We start from the raw sequence: 18253 nt of genomic DNA on the forward strand, positions 1-18253 counted from the left end.
ACCTTAACAGTTGTGATAACAAACAAGTGTGCCTACACATGCAGACTTGCGCACCAGGAAAAGCATCCCAGCAACTTGTCTGTGCCTACCTTTAAGCATGATTTTCCACATTTATTCATATATTTATTATTTTATTTATTTAGCCAATGCCCAAAAGGATATGTATGTTTTAAAACTGGAAGGAATCCTAACTATGGCTACACCAGCTTTGATACCTTCAGCTGGGCCTTCCTCTCCCTGTTTCGATTGATGACTCAAGACTTCTGGGAGAACCTTTATATGCTGGTAAGAAACAAATAATTTTTATCACTTTATCAGCCTCGTCAGAAGAGTGAGGGTTTGGGTACTGACTGTCTTCTGAAAATGGCAGTTACCTGGCCATCTCTATATTAAGTACTCTGTATAATATCTCTATTTTCAATACTATGTGAATCACATGCCTGAAACAAGCATGGAGAAAGTAAAGTATATGATGTCAGAAGGTAATGAAGAAAAAGGTTTACCAAGTCAGCTAGGCAACTAGAATTTTGAGAAAGGGATCAGCAATTATAGGTTGTACATTTCCTCCTCACAAGGTTCCTTTTCATATCATTTACCTTTTTTTTTTGATAAACATTTTATTAAAGTTTTGCAGTACAGAAAGTACAATATAATGCGGTACATGCGAAGAAAAAACAACAATGTAAACAAGATGAAACAGCATAGCACCTCCATTAAGTATGGGTCAGGGGGCCTGCAAACTGAAGCGATCTTGGGGGGGGGGGGAAATCAGGTAGGTGGGAAGAAGGGGGGGAGGGGGGTGGGGTAGCAGACGTCCGGCCGATTAGACACACGAAGTTCCATTCAAGTCAATTCCATTCTGTCATGCCGTGACTAGGGTTGCATTACAGAAGAGTAAACTAAAATCTCAGGTGTACTCAACCATTCTTAAAGCTGCAGACTCACAATTGCATAACATCTCATACAGTACCTGGCACAGTCTAAGGTAGGGGGCGGGGTCTCAGAGCCTCGATGTGTGCGTAGGGGGAGGAAGTGGGTACACTGAGCGATAAGTATGCCATTTCCTTTGGAATCGACTATGTGCTGAACCTCCGCTATGGTTCATGTCTATGAGGTCTCTCCGTAGTAGGGTCTGCATGTCTTGAAGAACCTCACACACTGATGGGGGGGATGCAGCAGTCCAATGTTTCAAGATTGCTCTCCTTGTTACCATAAGGCAATTCAGAATCCAGGGTTTATGATGGGCTAGGGACTTTCGAGCGGCTTTGTTGAGGAGGGATGAAGCGGTGTCCAAGTGGCCAAATAATAGAGCATAAATGTCTTTGGGTAGAGAGAGGCCAATTGCGTCCAAAATGAATCTTAGAATTTTGTCCCAAAAGCGAGAAATCTGAGGACAGGCCCAAAATTTGTGGAACAAGTCAGGTAGATACGCTCCACATAGGGAGCAGATTCGGTGCTTGTGTTCCGGTACCCACTTCAGGCAGGGGAGATATGCTCCATGTAAGATTTTGAGCTGCTGTTCTCGCCAGAAGTCGTTATGGACAAATAGGCAAGTGGAGTTGTAGCCCCTAAGAATGCGGTCTCGGGCATCCGGGGAAGTTAGTGTCTTATTCCAAGTGCTGGCTACCTGGAATGCCGACACGGCATGCCATTCTTGACGCAGTGGGTTGTAGATAGAAGAAATCCTGTGCCTGCCCTGTTCAATCAAGACATCTATCAACGTTGGCGCAAAGCGCTTAGATTTGTCTATACATAGTGATTGCACAAAACAGAGACATTGTTGTATGAATAGGTGATGCTTGAGAGGAATACCATATTTAGCCGACAACTCAGACACACTGTAGGGGTGACCCGTAGAGGCATCATATAGCTGAGAGAATCTGGTCAAACCCATACTGGCCCATTGTGAGAAGGCGCTATGCTGTTGCACTTGGGGGAACAGAGGGTGGTTACAGATAGGAAGACGGAGAGACAGTCTCTGAGGAGCTCTCAACTTCTTCCGTATTTCCCTCCAAGCCATAACGGTATCCCTAATCAGGACATTGTGCCGTAGACCGTGGGGGAGATCTCTGTGCCCGCAGTGCAACAGGGTCACTAGATTATAGGGCCGGACCATTTGAGATTCTAGTGATATATTGGTGTATTTAGATTCCCCTGATATCCAGTCCAGGCCACCCCTGAGTAAACACGACAAGTTATATAGACAAATGTCAGGCAGGCCCACTCCCCCGTCCCTTTTTGGCAGGTACAATTTGGTCATGGCTATACGGGGCTTTCGGCCCTTCCAGATGAAACTAGCTACCGCCCTATTGAGTCTGAGGACATCAGTGTGCTTCAGGAGAAGGGGAATAATCTGGAGGGGGTATAGTAGTTTAGAGAAGCTCATCATCTTATAAAGATGGCATCGGCCCAGGAAGGAGATGGGAAGATTGTGCCAGTTGTGCAGTTCAGCTGTCACCTTGTCTATAGTGGGGGAAAGGTTCAAGTGATACAGGGAGGATGGATGTTTACCAATTTTGATTCCCAGGTATGTGATAGAGATATGAACTACTTTGAGGGGAGAACAGGATGCCCATGGGGGTCGATGTGAGGAGTGTAGAGGTAGAACCTCACTTTTGGAGAAGTTTATACGGAGCCCGGAGCATTGGCGAAAGCGCGCAAATACCTGCTGTATTATCGGGAGATCATTCGGTGGGTTAGCTGTGAAAATGAGGATATCGCCCGCAAAGAGCGCTGTGCGCAATTCCGAGTCACCCACCGGGATCCCCTTTAGATTTGGGTGCGATGTGAGGAGGCGAGACAGCGGTTCTATGGCTAGATTAAACAGGAGAGGGGATAATGGGCAGCCCTGACGTGTGCCTTTGAATAATCTGAATGCAGGGGATGTATGACCCGCCACCACCACCTGCGCCGTGGGTTGGGCATACATAGTCTGTATAAGATGAGAGAAGGGGCCAGAAAAACCTAACTTTGCAAGAACAAACTCCAACCAGCGAAAGCTCACATTATCAAACGCTTTTTCAGCGTCGAGCCTTACTATAGCCGTGTCCGCAGTTGGGTTGGCCCCCGCAAATTCCAGAGCCGTGATGACCTTCCTTATGTTAGAGGTGGCGGACCTCCCTTTGGTAAAGCCTGCCTGAGAGGGGAGGATGTCAGCCAGTCGGTTAGCCACTATCTTGGATAGGATTTTAGCATCTAAGTTGAGAAGGGAGATGGGCGGTAGGAGCCTGGATTGGTGGGATCTTTACCCTTTTTGTAGATGAGCTTGATAAACGCTCGGTACCCTAAAGGTGGGTAGGGGCCACCAGTGTAGATGGAGTTTAACATGTCTAGAATAGTGGGTGCGATTGCTCCAATTGCCAACTTGTAAAAATCAGACGTATAGCCGTCAGGTCCCGGGGCCTTGCCAGGGGCCAAGGCCTTGATCGTGTTGAGCACCTCATCCAAGGATATCGGTGCGTTAAGCATCATTTACCTTTTTAATGCACATAATATTCAATATCCTCCTTTGAAATAAACTATTAGAGAGGGAGTTAAATATTATGTTATCCAATATTATCCAAGCAGTGAATATATTTAACAGGAATCTGTTAAATGAAACCTTATTGTCATTCGTAAGCAGTACAGTCTATTACCAACCTTTAACTCTAAGCTACAAAACATCTCCGGCTGTGAGGTTGGAAGAAAAGCTAAGCTTTCTTTGTAAACATAGTAACATTTATACGTGGTCTATTTCCAATATAGGGATTCATTACGAAGCCTATTCAGGGAAAAGCAACAGGTATACTTTAGTCTAGGTTCACACTATTGCGACCTGCGTTCTATGTGTAGGCAGTCCTACAAAATTTATTGCAATGGGCTGCTCTACCCGTAGAAACACAGGGAAAGAAGTCCCTGTCTCTTTTTTAAAATCATGTTGCATTTGAGCCATATGGTGAGGCGACACCATTTGATTGGAGCACAAAAACGAGATGAGGGTACCGATTTTGGTGCTGGGTATTTCACATCTGTTGACTTTGCAATGAATTAATGACACCTCAGTGCGTCTGCTAAAGAGCAGAATGTTTGTTTGGGGGTGGATGTAGTTTTGTGTGCATTCCTGACCTGCAATAATGTATATGGAGCCTTAGTCCCCCTTTACCTCACAGGTTATACTTACCATTGCTCTCCTCCCTACTACTCTACTCTACTCTACTACTCTGTTCAGCATCCAAAGTCACAGGAAACACCAAGTACTTCTGGGTATGGAAGAACATGGAGAACATGTAACACACTCTAGGTGACAAGGATTGGCCAGTGCACATTGTTATATGGGTGTCCATAGCCCTGTGTAAGCTTTGACTCATTGGGGGACATTTCAATACTAGTAGCTGAATAGGAAAATAGGAGAGGAGGAGAATAGGGAGATGAGGGTGAAAGGGAAGTATGTAAAACAATGAAGGTTTGTTTTTTTCTTTTTTTGATTTAGACCCTGCGAGCTGCTGGCAAGACCTACATGATCTTTTTTGTGCTGGTGATCTTCTTGGGCTCCTTCTATCTTATTAATCTGATTTTGGCTGTGGTGGCCATGGCCTATGAGGAACAGAACCAAGCAACGTTAGAAGAAGCTGAGCAGAAAGAAGCAGAATTCCAGAAAATGATGGAGCAGCTAAGACAGCATCAAGAGGATATTCAGGTAAAATTCCACAACATTCTGTTAAGTTTTGAAACATGTACCCTGATGCTACCATATCCAACAAGCCTTGTTGCACTAGTGGACATTCAAATGCATGGTGCTTAGGTTGTTGTGTTTGTTGTTCACTTCCAGATTATTCTGTAATATACATGACTCAAAACAATGTTTTCAATTGTGAGTGACATAAGGCTGCTTTCGTGTATGAGCTGGGCTACTTATTTCCTACAACTTACCCAAAAATTCCTATGGGAGATTACTGCACTAGTGAACATTCTGAAGCATAGTGCTTAGGTTGTTGTGTTCGTTGTTCACTTCCAGATTATTGTGTAATATACATGATTCAAAACAATTTTTTCAATTTTCAGTGACATAAGGCTGCCTCCATGTGTGAGCTGTGCTACTTATTTCTCTGGTCCTTGCAACTTCCCCAAAACGTTCTATGAGAAATTTTCTATGCCAGAAATGGTATAGCATTTCTGTGCCCTACATCCTTTTTTGGGAAATAATTTGTATAGTGAACACACCAGTGACCACATAAGTTTTGCTGAAGAGCAAAGGTCTCAATCAGTCACGAAAGTGAGCAAAGCTTGTCACCATATACAAATGAAAATATTTTGGGTAGTTCAACTTTAAAGCCCAATTTAACCTTCAGTTTAATTCAGCTAAAATAATTCCAAGTACATTAGAATGAAAGGTGCTTAAAGTATAATAGTTTTTGAGAAGCAACCTGTAGAGAGATAAGCCATTCGTCCACCAGCATGCTGCAGAGAAGGGCCCTTGCTTACTGTGTGGAATCAGTGGGCCTTTTCACCCCTATCATAAAATCAGCAGTGGCATACTCATCGTGAAGTCTCTTCTAAGCACCTAATCCACTTTCTTGAATTTATTAAAGTTTATGGTTAGTACAGAGCATCACTGCTCTGACATGAGGGCAGCCTTGTTTTACTCAGTAGGAAGAGAACTAAAAATAATGTATTGATCTCTCCATAAGTAATGCTTACGATAATGTCCCTCTAATGCTTGATTGATTTCTGCATTCGGGGAACAAAAAGGTTAATTTAGAGTCATTTTCTAAATAAATAAATAAATGTAGAAAGTATCAGATACAATGCATTCTAAAAAAGCCACAAGATATGGCGATTTAGAAAAAAACATACTTGCAGTTGCTGTGTATTAGGCTGTATTTGTGAAAATGTTATTGTAATAAAGTGCATGTGTTCCCACACTATGTACCTTAAAGTGTTTATAATTATCTGAACAAGCTCTCATACCCCACTGTAGCTGCAGAAACAAATCTTCAATTATCACAACAGATGCACTGAACTTACAGTGCATTTCTTTAAAAGAGAAGTATGGGGTTTGCGGTTTTTGCAGATTTATACTTACCTAGGTGGAAGCAACATCATTCCAATGCTGCTTCTGTCCCCCACCGCCTTTAACACTGAGAACTGAGCCATCAAAAACCACAGAGCGCTCGGTTCTCACAGCTCCCTGAGCAGACAGCTGCTGTCAGTCACCGCTCTCTGCTCTGTCCCCTCTTAGCTCATTGGAGCGCTGGGCTGTGGAGGGGGCAGGAGCGGCTGGCTTAGGCCCTGAGCGGAATCAGGTGCCTGTCCAGGCATGTGGGTGGATCCCAACCACAGTGTCGCGATCTTGCCTGAGTCCGTACCGGAGCCTCTGTGACGTCAATGGTCTTCAGCCACCTGTCTGCTGAAAATGGGTCAAAGGAGTGCAGAACAAACTGCACTCCTGTGATCCACAGGAGAAGTACAGCCAAAAGAGCTTTGGCTGTACTTCTCCTTTAAATTCAATGAAAGCAAGGATTTGGCTGAATGCTAGCCATCTACTGCAACCCAAAAGCAGGTCTTGACCATCCAACTAAAACTGAGTCTGTGCTGTGGTCTATGAGAATGAATTCTTATAAGCAGATATAGAGGTCAGTGTTGGCTGGTTTTACATTTCTTTTTTCGCTTGGAATGTGTGAATACCTTCAAGTTGAACTCCAGGATAAGCAAATATTTTGTAAATTGAATCTTGGTGTACTTTTTCCGATATGTGTAGTAATATAGTGTGAATTTTTGCCTCTCTACAGAAGCTTCTTATAATAAAGACCAGTCACTGCTGCTCTCTCGCCTTGTGCAAGGTGACTGGTCTTGCCTCCGCTGCTTTCAGTGGTTTTTGTAGGCAGCCTGTAGTGGGTGGGGCCTGCTGGGCCTCTCCCCCAGCTCTGCTGTCAGCATAGGCTATGCACAACACAGTGATGATGTCACTGCTTCTTTTGCAAGTAAATATTTAGCTTTGTAAAGGTTTTTGGTGAACACAAAGTGGATATATATCATTTGAGGCTAATAAGGAATATGATTAAATGAATGTTTTTGTGCTCAGAGTTCAGCTTTAATGGGTACACTTTAAAGGCCAGCTATGTACAGTAAAAACTTGTGCTCAACGGTGGGTTTATTTGCGCTCTAGCTTTTGACATCTGCTGGAAATTTAGGTGGTATGTTTTTTCTCCAACAGTGTCTGCTCTTATTTTTTGGGTATTCTATGGATCCAGTGGGTATTTCACATCTGTTGACTTTGCAATGGCTGAGGCTGTTGGCGAGAACTGGAAGTTAACAAAAGATTTGCCAACAACTGTGCGAAACAGAAAAATCACTTTGGTCGGCAATTGCACTTAAAATGCCCCTGATATGCCAGCTATGCATAAGGCACACTCTGACCACTTTTAAGGCAAATAGTTTTCCAAGGCATGCAGAGCACTATATGAACTTGGAAGCTTAGTATTGCAAGGGAGGAAGGGTTAGATCCATTGTTGATATTTATTGCTTTATCCCTGATAGGGAGACCCCCCCCCCCTTACTTATGTGTCACTAGGGCAGTAAATAAGGACACAATTCTACAATGAGAACAGGTAAGGTGATACAAACACTTTCTTTTGTGGATTAGGGGAGGATTTTGAACTTGAATTTTGAGTAATGAAGGCTTATAGGTTATATAAAACACAAGAAGAATTATATTGGCCCAGGTGTGGCCTAAGGCTTATGGTCCCATGTGTCACCTCTAGAGTGGAAGCTTACTATGTTATGAGTGTGGAGCGTTCCTGGTTTTAGGAACTGCAGTGGATGACGTTGTGTGTGCCTGGCTTAGTTGCAGATCAGTCGAGCCCTGGCTTCTTATATGCAGGTATTGACCTCTCTATAATTTAAGGGTTACCATCATTCAGTAAGCCCCTCTTTCCACAGTGGTGACGTGTGCACTTTTTTCACATCAGTTGGTGCTGGGATCTCCTTCAGCATCTTTGCCATCTTTAATGTTTGGATTTTATGTATAGTGCTTATCAGCACTTTTTAGTTGGTGCTGTACCCTTTGTTTTATATTTGTATTGTGGGGGTATGATCAAGCCTGTTGTTGCCAGCTGCCAACTTCATTATTCTACAACCAAGCGCAGATATATATTTTGTTTTTTTTGTAAGGCTTATAGCTTATCCGGCTTCTTGGCTAAAATTCTAGCATTTTTAAGGCATTCTATGGTGGGGAAGTGTAGAATTTGCCATTGGCATCCCCTCCTTTTGAATAACTAGTTATATAGCATTTATACTAATAAAAAGTTTTAAGTACTTTGTAAGCCACTTACAATGAACATGTATGCAAATTAGATATTATCACTTCACTATACCTTTACTGATTTGCATACTTATTCCAGGTTAGTGTTTCCAAGAATTGAAGCCAGAGACAGCCAGTTAATTAGTACTTTCAATGTTTCTTAGGTTTACCAATTTCCTTTAAATGCAGTAACATATAGCAGCCATTCGGAATTCACTCTGCTTAAGGCACACCAGTAGAAGATGGATTCTGGTTGGCTGTGTTGCTATTGGTTGTGGGCTACAGGAATTAGCCACTGGGTGTGGGTTATGGCATTTTAGAATTAGTTGTTAATTAATTATACATTGTTTTATTGAATAAGGCTAAAAATCGGTTATTCAGTAACACCTTTTTGCTTTTTACAGTATTTTTTGTAAAGAAGAATATAAAATAATGATATTGTTTTTTTCATAATACATAAAAAGGTCTTCTTTTATGGTTGTTGCGTGACAATCTTAATCTTCTTATAGGCAGCAGCATTGGCAGCACATGAAGCAGCTACTGGATCCAGAGATTTTAGCGGAGGGACAGGTTATGGAGGCCTGTCAGAGAGCTCATCTGTAACATCCATGCTAAGCTCCAAAAGTGCCAAGGAAAGAAGAAACAGAAGAAAGAAACGAAAACAAAAAGAACAGGGTGAAGAGAAGTGCGATGATGAGAAATTCCGCAAGTCAACATCAGAGAATAGCCTGAAAAAGTTTCGTTTTCCTGAGGGAATGCGGTTGATCTATGACAAGAAATCCTCTCCCCACCAGGTACTGTGACAGCTCTTCTTATCAACACTTTTACTAAATCAAAGGCCTGTACACATGATGAGAATATCAGATGAAAAAAAACGCATTTGGAGCGTTCGTCCAATAATCCATTCGTTAGTACACAGCTTTCGAGAGCCGATCATGACAGTGCATGTGCAATTATCCGAAGGGACAAGTACGAAAACGTTTCTTTTTAGATTGTACGATTTTTGTGTCAATAGTATAGTATTTGTACGAAATAAATTATGTGACCAAGACCACACATGCTTGGAAACAAAAGAAGACATTAAAATACAATACATTACATCACTTCTGAAGTTGTATTCTGTCTTACGAGAATTTTCGTAACTTTAGTAACCTATTGATTTTCGATATGAGACTAGCATACAAAAAACATTCTCATCATGTGTATTAGGCATAAGTGTCATCCAGTTAGGGTTTACATCAGCTTCAATGTCCTGTTGTCACAGATAATAGGGAGCATAAGGGATCAATTAGATGGACAGATAGTTTTCCTCTGTCTGGTGGGCCTATAAAATGCACACCAAACTCAGGACAGCAGATTGGCAATTCCTTCAATGATGTAGTGTAGGTGGCATTTTTTTTGCACTGCATTTCTATGGGTGCAGCAAGTCCTGCTGAGATGCATTTGCATTACAGACAAGGCAAGGCTAACACAACTTTTTGCTGAGTATTGTGTTTGAATGCTTGTGTTTAAAAGTGGACCTTGCTATAAAATGCAAGATCCATATATACTCTCCAGGCCTCCTCCTCCCGTAAAAATCATCTGCTGTAATTAAATGTAAACTGTACCTCCAAAGAAAAAAGTTAGATTTTTTACTTACCTTACTCTCATGTTCTGCCCAGGGCACCTAGGCAAGGGTAATGTCACACACCCTCCAGCTAGATCCTGGGGATTACAGAGCAGCAAAAATCTCATGAGAAGATGCTTTTGCAATGGACTGGAGTGTCTTTTTGCAAGATTTGTCCTCCACTGCATTCCCCAGGAATCTTGCGGTACAAATAGTGACTTCTTGCCCAGCGATACAGAAGACAGAGGTAAGTATAAATCTAACTTTTTTCCTTTCAAGCACCCTTTACACATTCCAGTTTCAGATCCGGGGGAAGGGCCCAGGCAGTATAAGGTGACCTTGCATTGTACTACATGGTCTGGTTTAAACAGCACTGTGCTCGGCAAAAGTCAGCATGTGAGTCAGCAGGGCCTGTCTACTGTTTCTTTAACTATTGTGGTACAGTATTTTCTGGCTGACAGCTAAACCTTCTCTACTTATCACCTTGCCTAAAAATAACTTACACTATTTGCCTTTCATTTCACAGTCCCTGCTTGATGTCCAGGAGGTTCTATTTTCACCAAGGCGGAACAGTAGAACCAGCCTTTTTAGTTTTCGAGGCCGTGGGAAGGATGTGGGATCAGAGAATGACTTTGCAGATGATGAACACAGCACTTTTGAGGACAATGAGAGCAGGAGAGGCTCTTTATTTGTACCACGCAGACATGGAGAGAGGCGGAACAGCAATATCAGCCAAGCCAGCAAGGCTTCAAGAACCATGCCAGTGTTGCCAGTGAATGGGAAAATGCACAGCACAGTGGATTGCAACGGAGTGGTCTCTCTGCTGGGTGGGCCATCACCAACATCGCCTGCTGGACTTCTTCTGCCAGAGGTGATAATAGATAAACCAGCTTCTGATGACAATGTAAGGAAGTTTCAAATAGTTTAGGCATGGTAGCCTTTATTGAGTGCTTCCCTCAGGAACACTCCATTATTGGTTGGTCGAGCTTTGAATGTGACTGCTTTTTTGCAATGCCTATAATATATACTAACAGCACAATCTACTATAACTTAGCCTATAAACTCCACTAATTCTATTTTTAACTAACAAGGTATGGTATTGCAGAATATATATTTCAAGCTCAACAAATGTTTTATGGAGATACATAAATAGGGACAAGCCCAATTGTGAGTTTACATTTTCATAAACGTTCAGAGAAAATCAGGAGATTTCAGCAAAATGTTACCATTTTGACAAAAGATATTGGAGCCAATGGGGAAAAAAATAAGGAAGATTTTTGGTGGCTTTTAAGGGTGCAATAGGATTTAAATGGTTGCTGAGAATTATGGATGTATGCTGTCATCCTATGCACTATCCTAGACCTATTCTTGTGTCACTAAACAACCCCTCATTAGCCTCATTATTTTGTTTTGTTTTTTTTTAAAAAAAGTAAAGCCACAGTATAAAAATAATAATAATTATACAAAAAAAGGAAAAAAAAACAGAAATACAAAGCACAGTCATGACCTCTTTACATTACGCATTATGTGCAGCGGGTTACAGCTCATCAAGCTGCATTGCAGTGCACAAACTAGAAAAAGACTAGCAGCTTTCATCAAAGCTATCTAAGACAGGCTTTAGTCAGTTGAGTTTGCTCAAGGATCCTCTGCATTCAACACTCTACATATATATATATATATATATATATATATATATATATAATTATACTATACATACATATATTATACTATATATACATATTCAGTGGCATGCTGAGAGGCTGAGCCAGCTGCTGGTCAGGCATCTGGGTGGATTCGGACATTATAACTGGGATACATCCAGAGACTGGAGCGGCTCTGTGATGTCAGTGGACTTTAGCCTACTGTCAGCTGTTTCTGGGTCACAGGAGTGCAGAAAGAAGTGAACTCCTTTGACCCAGGAGAGAAGTATTACCAAAAAAGCTTTGGCCACCCTTTTCTTTTAACTTTATTTGGATTCACATTTACTACTAAATTTATCTAAACTATACAACAGTATTTTACTTTACATATGCCATTTGAATCCTATTCTTTTTGCTAATATTAGGCTTCTTAATCCAATTTATTTATTTATTTTTAAAGAAAGCAAAAGCTCTTAAATAAAGCAGTATCAAAGACAGAACTCAATTGTTAATATGTATCAAAATCAAACTTTTTTTTTCGTTTTGATAGAGTAGACAAGGGTAAAACCCTTTTGGGTCATGCTTCTTGCTGTCTTGTGACCACTTTCGTACATGGGGCACAACAGGACATGGAGGAAGAATCTTACCAAAGTCAGTGGAAATCCCTTACTAAATAGTTGTCACCAAAACAGGTGTCCCTATCGGAAGATTTCCTCTCACCTCTTGTTCTGGAAATAGCCATAACATTTTAGATTTCCCATTAACTTCTGTCTTTGTAACAATGGTCCTTAGAACAAATATATAGGGTAAAACTTACCAGCGGGTACACGGACAGCAATACAAACCTGACAAAAATTCTAGGCCTCCCTTGCTCAACCCCTGGGGTCAGCAACCTGTAGATCGCGATTTACCAGTAGATCTCGACCATGGGAATGGTAGATCATGATCTGGGCTTGCTGACCTGCCATCCCAGTGCCCTGCAATCTTGTGCAGTACAGCAAAAAAAAAGAGTTACAGCAGACAGCATTGTGTTGCTTTCTTACCACCTGCTTAAACCCCTTGGACCCCACAGAAGCATGCAATTAAGGGGCTCTTGCAGAGTGGCCTTATTTACTTGAATATGTCATGAATGGCAGGTGATAGCACCCACCAAAAGCAACAGGGTGTTTAATTCCTGCTGCGCTATGTGTACACCTTTGGCTGCTGCCTCAGCAGCTAAAGGGGGTAGGGATTGGGGGCAGTAAAACTGAGACTCAGCCGCAGAGTTTTACCACACCCCAACTTTAGGTGTGAATGAGCTCTAAGGGTGCCACTGCTGAATGCAACCAAGGGCTCGTTCATAAGTGTAGCTGGCACTGCTGCTCCTCTGAAAAGTGATGTGAGTGTGTTTGACAGGTGGTGAGGAGGCAATATGTTACTTCCTCACCACCTGATTTAAATCCATGATTGCCGTGCAATGTGCACAATTGCAACATGGTAGTAAGGCAATTAGAGATTTAAATCAGGTGTGAGAAGGCGACCCTGGGTCCTGTGATCTTTAACTTCTCCCATGTTGTTCAGGTAAATCTCCACCTCTTTAAGTTTTCCTACCCCTGCTTTATCCCAAATAAAAAACAAACAGACCAAGATACGCCTAAAGGTAAAGTGCAGAGCTTTATAATGGTTAATCAAACGACTGCCTTAACCCGATTAAAGCAGAGTTTCACCCGATTTTGTGTTTCAGCAGCTACAAAAAGCTGCTGACTTTTAATAAACACACACTCACCTGTCCAATAATCCAGCGATGCGGCAGACGAGAGCCTCGGTTCTCTCCCTCTTCTCCCCGTGGCGCCGGCACCTCTAGTGTGGGCACCTAGCTGTGAAAGCTTGTAGCACGTCCTGAGTGGATGGGAAATCTTCCGGGACCTGTGACGTGACCCAGAAGATTGCAGGGAGGGAGGGGGAGAGCCTCCGCTTGAGCCACCTAGGTGGCCCGAGCAGAAGTGGGAGTGGGTAGCGGTCAGATCTAGGTACCCCCCCCCCCCAAAACAAATGACATGCCAAATGTGGCACGTCAGGGGGTCAGGAGGCCTTAAAGCAAAGTTCCATTTTTGTGTGGAACTCCACTTTAAATATGATCTTTGATTTATAACTGCAGCTTTTCGTTATATATGCTCCTTGTATTGAAAGTTCAATTAATTCTGTCTAATTAGTCTTTAGATTGGTTTTCCACACACAGATACCACAGATCTTTAAAGAAACCCATCACCTTAAAAAAATGGGAGACTTAATTGCTGATTTATTTGCTGATGCAAGCTCCACGTTGGTATCATTAGAATTGTTTTACTTCCTAGGACCATATTGATCAATTGGCAGATCATTGATTTACAGATCATTTGCTGTTTTTTTTTTTTTAAATGCACTTCAGAGCTCCATCTACAAGATTTCAGACGAAAGTTCACATATTTATAGCCAAATTGTTTCCTTTTCAACACACATATCAGAAAGGTTAAATTCTTTGAGGCACAATGGCTCAGGAGATTTAACCCAAGTGATTTTGATTAAACAGAAATGTGATTTCCAGTCAACAAGGATACGGATTTTTTGCATAGTTACATTGATCCTGTGCGGACTTATGTAACTAAGCATATGCCATACCTGTGGGACTGCTGTGAAAGTGGGCATTCACTCTAGTAGTTACCTTTACTACAATGCTCGCTGTTGGCCTCTGGCTCCTGGGTTCCATTCACAGAATGCCTTAAATGTTTCCAAATTAATGAAAGGCTTTCTCTGAATGACAACACAATCAACACCTCATTCAATCAGTGAACATTTTATATTCCTTGCGGAAAATGCAAGGTTCTGTGAACGGCACCTGTGCCAAGAGAACCCTTGTGTTCACTTTGTAGCAGGACAGCCGCAGGAGACAGCAGTGATTACTGCACTGGCTGTGACCATAAGGATTTGGCAGGTATGGTTTATGCATACTGTATTTACACTGGCCCAACCTGGATGTAACTTTCTAAAAAAAAAATTCCAAACATGGATTTAAGCTTTAAATGGTATTTAAAATCCCACTGGTAGTCGAGCCTGTATTGTATCCATCCTGTGTTTCTGTCTTTAAAAACCTGGTCTGGGTATTATGCAGCTGTTAAAGTTTTTCTTTTTTATTTAATGAATGATTTATGGAGGTTTTTACAGTTAGAATATTGTATTTTACCTTAATTTGTAATGAATATCACTCAAAATTAACCTGTGTCTGGGCTATGGGCACTCAAGTGTTTACATATTCTTAAAGTGGAACTAAAGCCATAAATAGTTACCTCCACTCCAATGATTAGACGTAAGCAAGGTCTCTTACCAGTGCTTACATATTTATCTGGCTTCATTGGTTTTTTTTTTTTTTTGATGGTGAAATTTAGTTTTTTTTTTTTTTGTTTTTTTTAAAACATTTTATTGAGGTAAAATGGTATGACATAACAAGTGAACATCCTTTTTAAGCAATACATAGTGCATCAAAAAGAAAAGCTAGTTAAACAGCAACAGTATGCACCGTGAATAAGGTTGAGTAAACAGACCTCGTCATAATCATACAGTGAAGTACAGGAATGTACAAGATCAGCACAAGTCAGGCAATGTAGACCGGTCAGTAAAGTGAGGACAATCTTGGTCCCCATACTCTTGGTGCCGGGCCATGGGGATAACACATAAACAAAAACAACAACAGAAGAAAAACCCATGGCGACCTCCACCATGACTGGGCGTGTGACGGATAAGGCTCCTCCAAGGGCAGTGGTGGTTGCCCCCACGTGTCCGGACACCCCCAAGGGGGAACATGCTGTATCCGGGCATAGGGGGCACCCATCAAAAGCGTATATGCCGTCTCGGGGTGGGTAATTCCGAAGAAACCCACATAAGGGGCCAGTGGAGGTGAGTGTTCCGGCCCGTGGGCGGAGTCGAGTCTGCGGCTTGGGGGGAGCAGAGGAGCATCCGGGTGTGGGGGGGGGGGAGGGAGAGGAAGGAGTGGGTAGGAGGGTCGAGGGAAAGACATGAGGAGAGGACGTTAGACAGGAAGAAAGAGAGTAAAGGGAGAATAAGGAGAGAAATAAACAGATGGGGGGCATGAGGCCCGTGGTATTCGTGAGAGGGACTCGATCAACTAAGTGTAATCAGTGGCCGACGGGAGAAGATGTCCGAAGCATCGCACGTCCGGTAGAATTTAGCTAGCATCTAGGATGTAGTGGTCAGTCTCTGGAATTCAGGAAGAGTTGTAAAGTGTGTCCAGGAAGCCCAGGTCGTGTAATATTTGTGGTGGGTATCCTTAGCCTGCGCAATAGTGTCTTCCATTTCTGCTACCCTCTGAACCCTCTTCAGCCATTCCGCAACTGTGGGGGGGGAAGTAGAGCGCCAATGACAGGGCACGTGGCTTCATTGGTTGTTTAGATTGGCCAATGCAAGATGACCTAACTCTTTTCTTTTCTCCTGGTACACAGGCACCGTGCCAAGAATGTACCTTGAGCTGTACATTGTAAAGAACAATGCAAATAGGCAGGTTAGGTTATTTTTTTGCAGAAGAGACAAAGCAAGTCCCTTCTGCATGAAAATAGCCTACCTGCTCATAGTTTGCTGGTTTAACACTTAAGTTCAAATTTAACAAGCAGTAAATGGGTATTAAAACAATATTTCAGCAACCTTAGTACCTGCAGACACTGTGGAGTGATTCAGCTTTGAATTTTCTCCATGCACCGCTATGGAGAGTCGGATGTCAACAGTGATATCTATCCGATCCGATCTTGCCCGTGAAATCCAGATGGATGGAAACCCTTTTTCCCATCCGTCTGGAGGATCGGATGAAAACTGATTTTCATCTGATCTTCCATAGAGAAGAGCGGGGATCTGACAGCTCCGTCTCTGCAAAGTAAGCGGAGACGGACCTGTCATCCGCCTACTCAGTGGGGATTAGCAGATCGATCCCCGCTGAGCAAAACTGAGTCCGCCTGGCGGAAAGCCTGTGTAAAAGGACCCTTTGAAGACAATTTAAGGGTTCTATTCCAAAGATTCAGTTGTGTCTACAGAATCCCTAGGGTAACAAGAAAAAAGCTAAACTTTTCAGTGGGATAGAATTTAAAAAAAAAAACTTGCAACAAATAAAAATACAAGATGGAAAAAAAACTGATGCACTTTTATAAAAATCTTGCAACACGAACACTTTCCGGCTGTAGAAGTTTACGCAGCACACCTTGCAGCCCTCTCAGGACTTGGGAAAGTTTAAAAAAAGTACTGGAAAAATATAAAGAAGAGAGGGCGCACCAACCTGGTGCATTATGCTAATAGCCTCTTAAGGTTAGTAAAAGTAAGCAAGTGACTACTCACAAGTAAGCAAAGCTCATTAAAAGTGTGCACTTGTTCAGGCTGCTCTGTAGGCTACACCTTAGGTTGTGGCTTGGAGGAGGAGGGTTTATTCTTGAAACGTGTAAGCCAGTTGGAGCTCAGAGATGTTCTCCCAAGCTCCAGGAGCATACGGAGTGGCCTGAACAAGTGTACCATTTTGATTAGCTTTTCTTCTGTGTTTGTAAGTAGTCGCTTGCTTACTTATATTAATGATAAAAGGCTATTGGAATAATTCACCAGGCTGGTGCACCCTCTCTTCTTAATCTTTTTCCATTATCTTTAAAGCATTACGCTGCCAAAAATTTTAGTGTTGGTAGGAGCTGCTTGATTCAGTAACCTACTGGCTTCTTTAAACTCCTACTTCTGTAGTTTTTAACCTGTGCTTCCACCAGTTTGAAGACTTGGAACTCTTGTTGCTTGAGCAGGGCAGCCTCACACAGAATTTGCTATTATATTAAATAATGAAAAATGCAACAAAGCTATTAAAACATCCTGTAGCTCCAAGAAATATAGCAGGTCAGTAGCTGTTTTTTGCCTACCAAAAACTAAAAAACGTACTAATACTATATTTATGTCTGTTTAATGTTGGCTTTCAGTGCTAAATATCATTAAAGTGCACCTGTGACCTACACAAAGGCAGCCATTTTGTAGAATGAGTCAATATTTCTTAGACAGAAGCCATTTCCTGCATTGTCATTAAAAGTACTTCAGTCCATAAAATGGTGGACTGAAAATACTCTAAGGGATGAGCAAGTACAGATTGCAAAGTTTTTGCACATGGCAGTGGCATGCCAACTTTTATTTTGTTATTGGCTACCTTTTGCTGCGTTAAATGTAGAAGGGAACTGCTATTGCATGTGGTAGGCCATGCAGCTGCTGAATATGAAAGCCACATAAAAACGAATCATTATAATCCAAAACTGAGGATAGCTACACATGCCGCATGTTGCATGATGCTGCCAGAAAAATTCTAGGAAATGTCTGATTCCAAATGCAGCGTATTAACTTTTTTTTCCGTTTATAGGGTACAAACACAGAGACTGAGATGAGGAAGAGAAGGTTAAGTTCCTATCACGTTTCTATGGATTTTTTGGAAGATCCAATTCTGAGACAAAGGGCTTTGAGTATAGCCAGCAATCTTACCAACACAATGGAGGGTAAGTTTTTTTTTTCTTTACCACATATGTATAGTACATATATGAACAGGAGGGGAGGGCGCCAGGGGAATCTCATGAATTTATTAGTTTCATTCACTGTCCAAACACAGGCAGGGGCGCGTCATAGACCAGGCTGTATGCTGTAGTCTAGTTTGCAGAGAGATTAAGGACTAGCTATGCTGTCTGGCAGTGTGACTTGATC

General features: G+C 42.1%; 1 protein-coding gene across 1 annotated transcript in view; it reads left to right on the forward strand.

Annotated features, from left to right (window-relative positions):
- Positions 1–18253, forward strand: part of LOC309558200 (sodium channel protein type 2 subunit alpha-like) — a 218850-nt gene that overhangs the window by 105945 nt on the left and 94652 nt on the right. Inside the window, 5 exon segments of the mRNA XM_082261220.1 lie at positions 144–285; positions 4469–4675; positions 8788–9072; positions 10411–10788; positions 17919–18051. Coding sequence (XP_082117346.1) covers positions 144–285; positions 4469–4675; positions 8788–9072; positions 10411–10788; positions 17919–18051 — 1145 coding nt within the window.

Source organism: Pelophylax lessonae, assembly GCF_965119305.1.
Source record: "Pelophylax lessonae genome assembly, chromosome: 6".
NCBI classification, from domain to species: domain Eukaryota; kingdom Metazoa; phylum Chordata; class Amphibia; order Anura; family Ranidae; genus Pelophylax; species Pelophylax lessonae.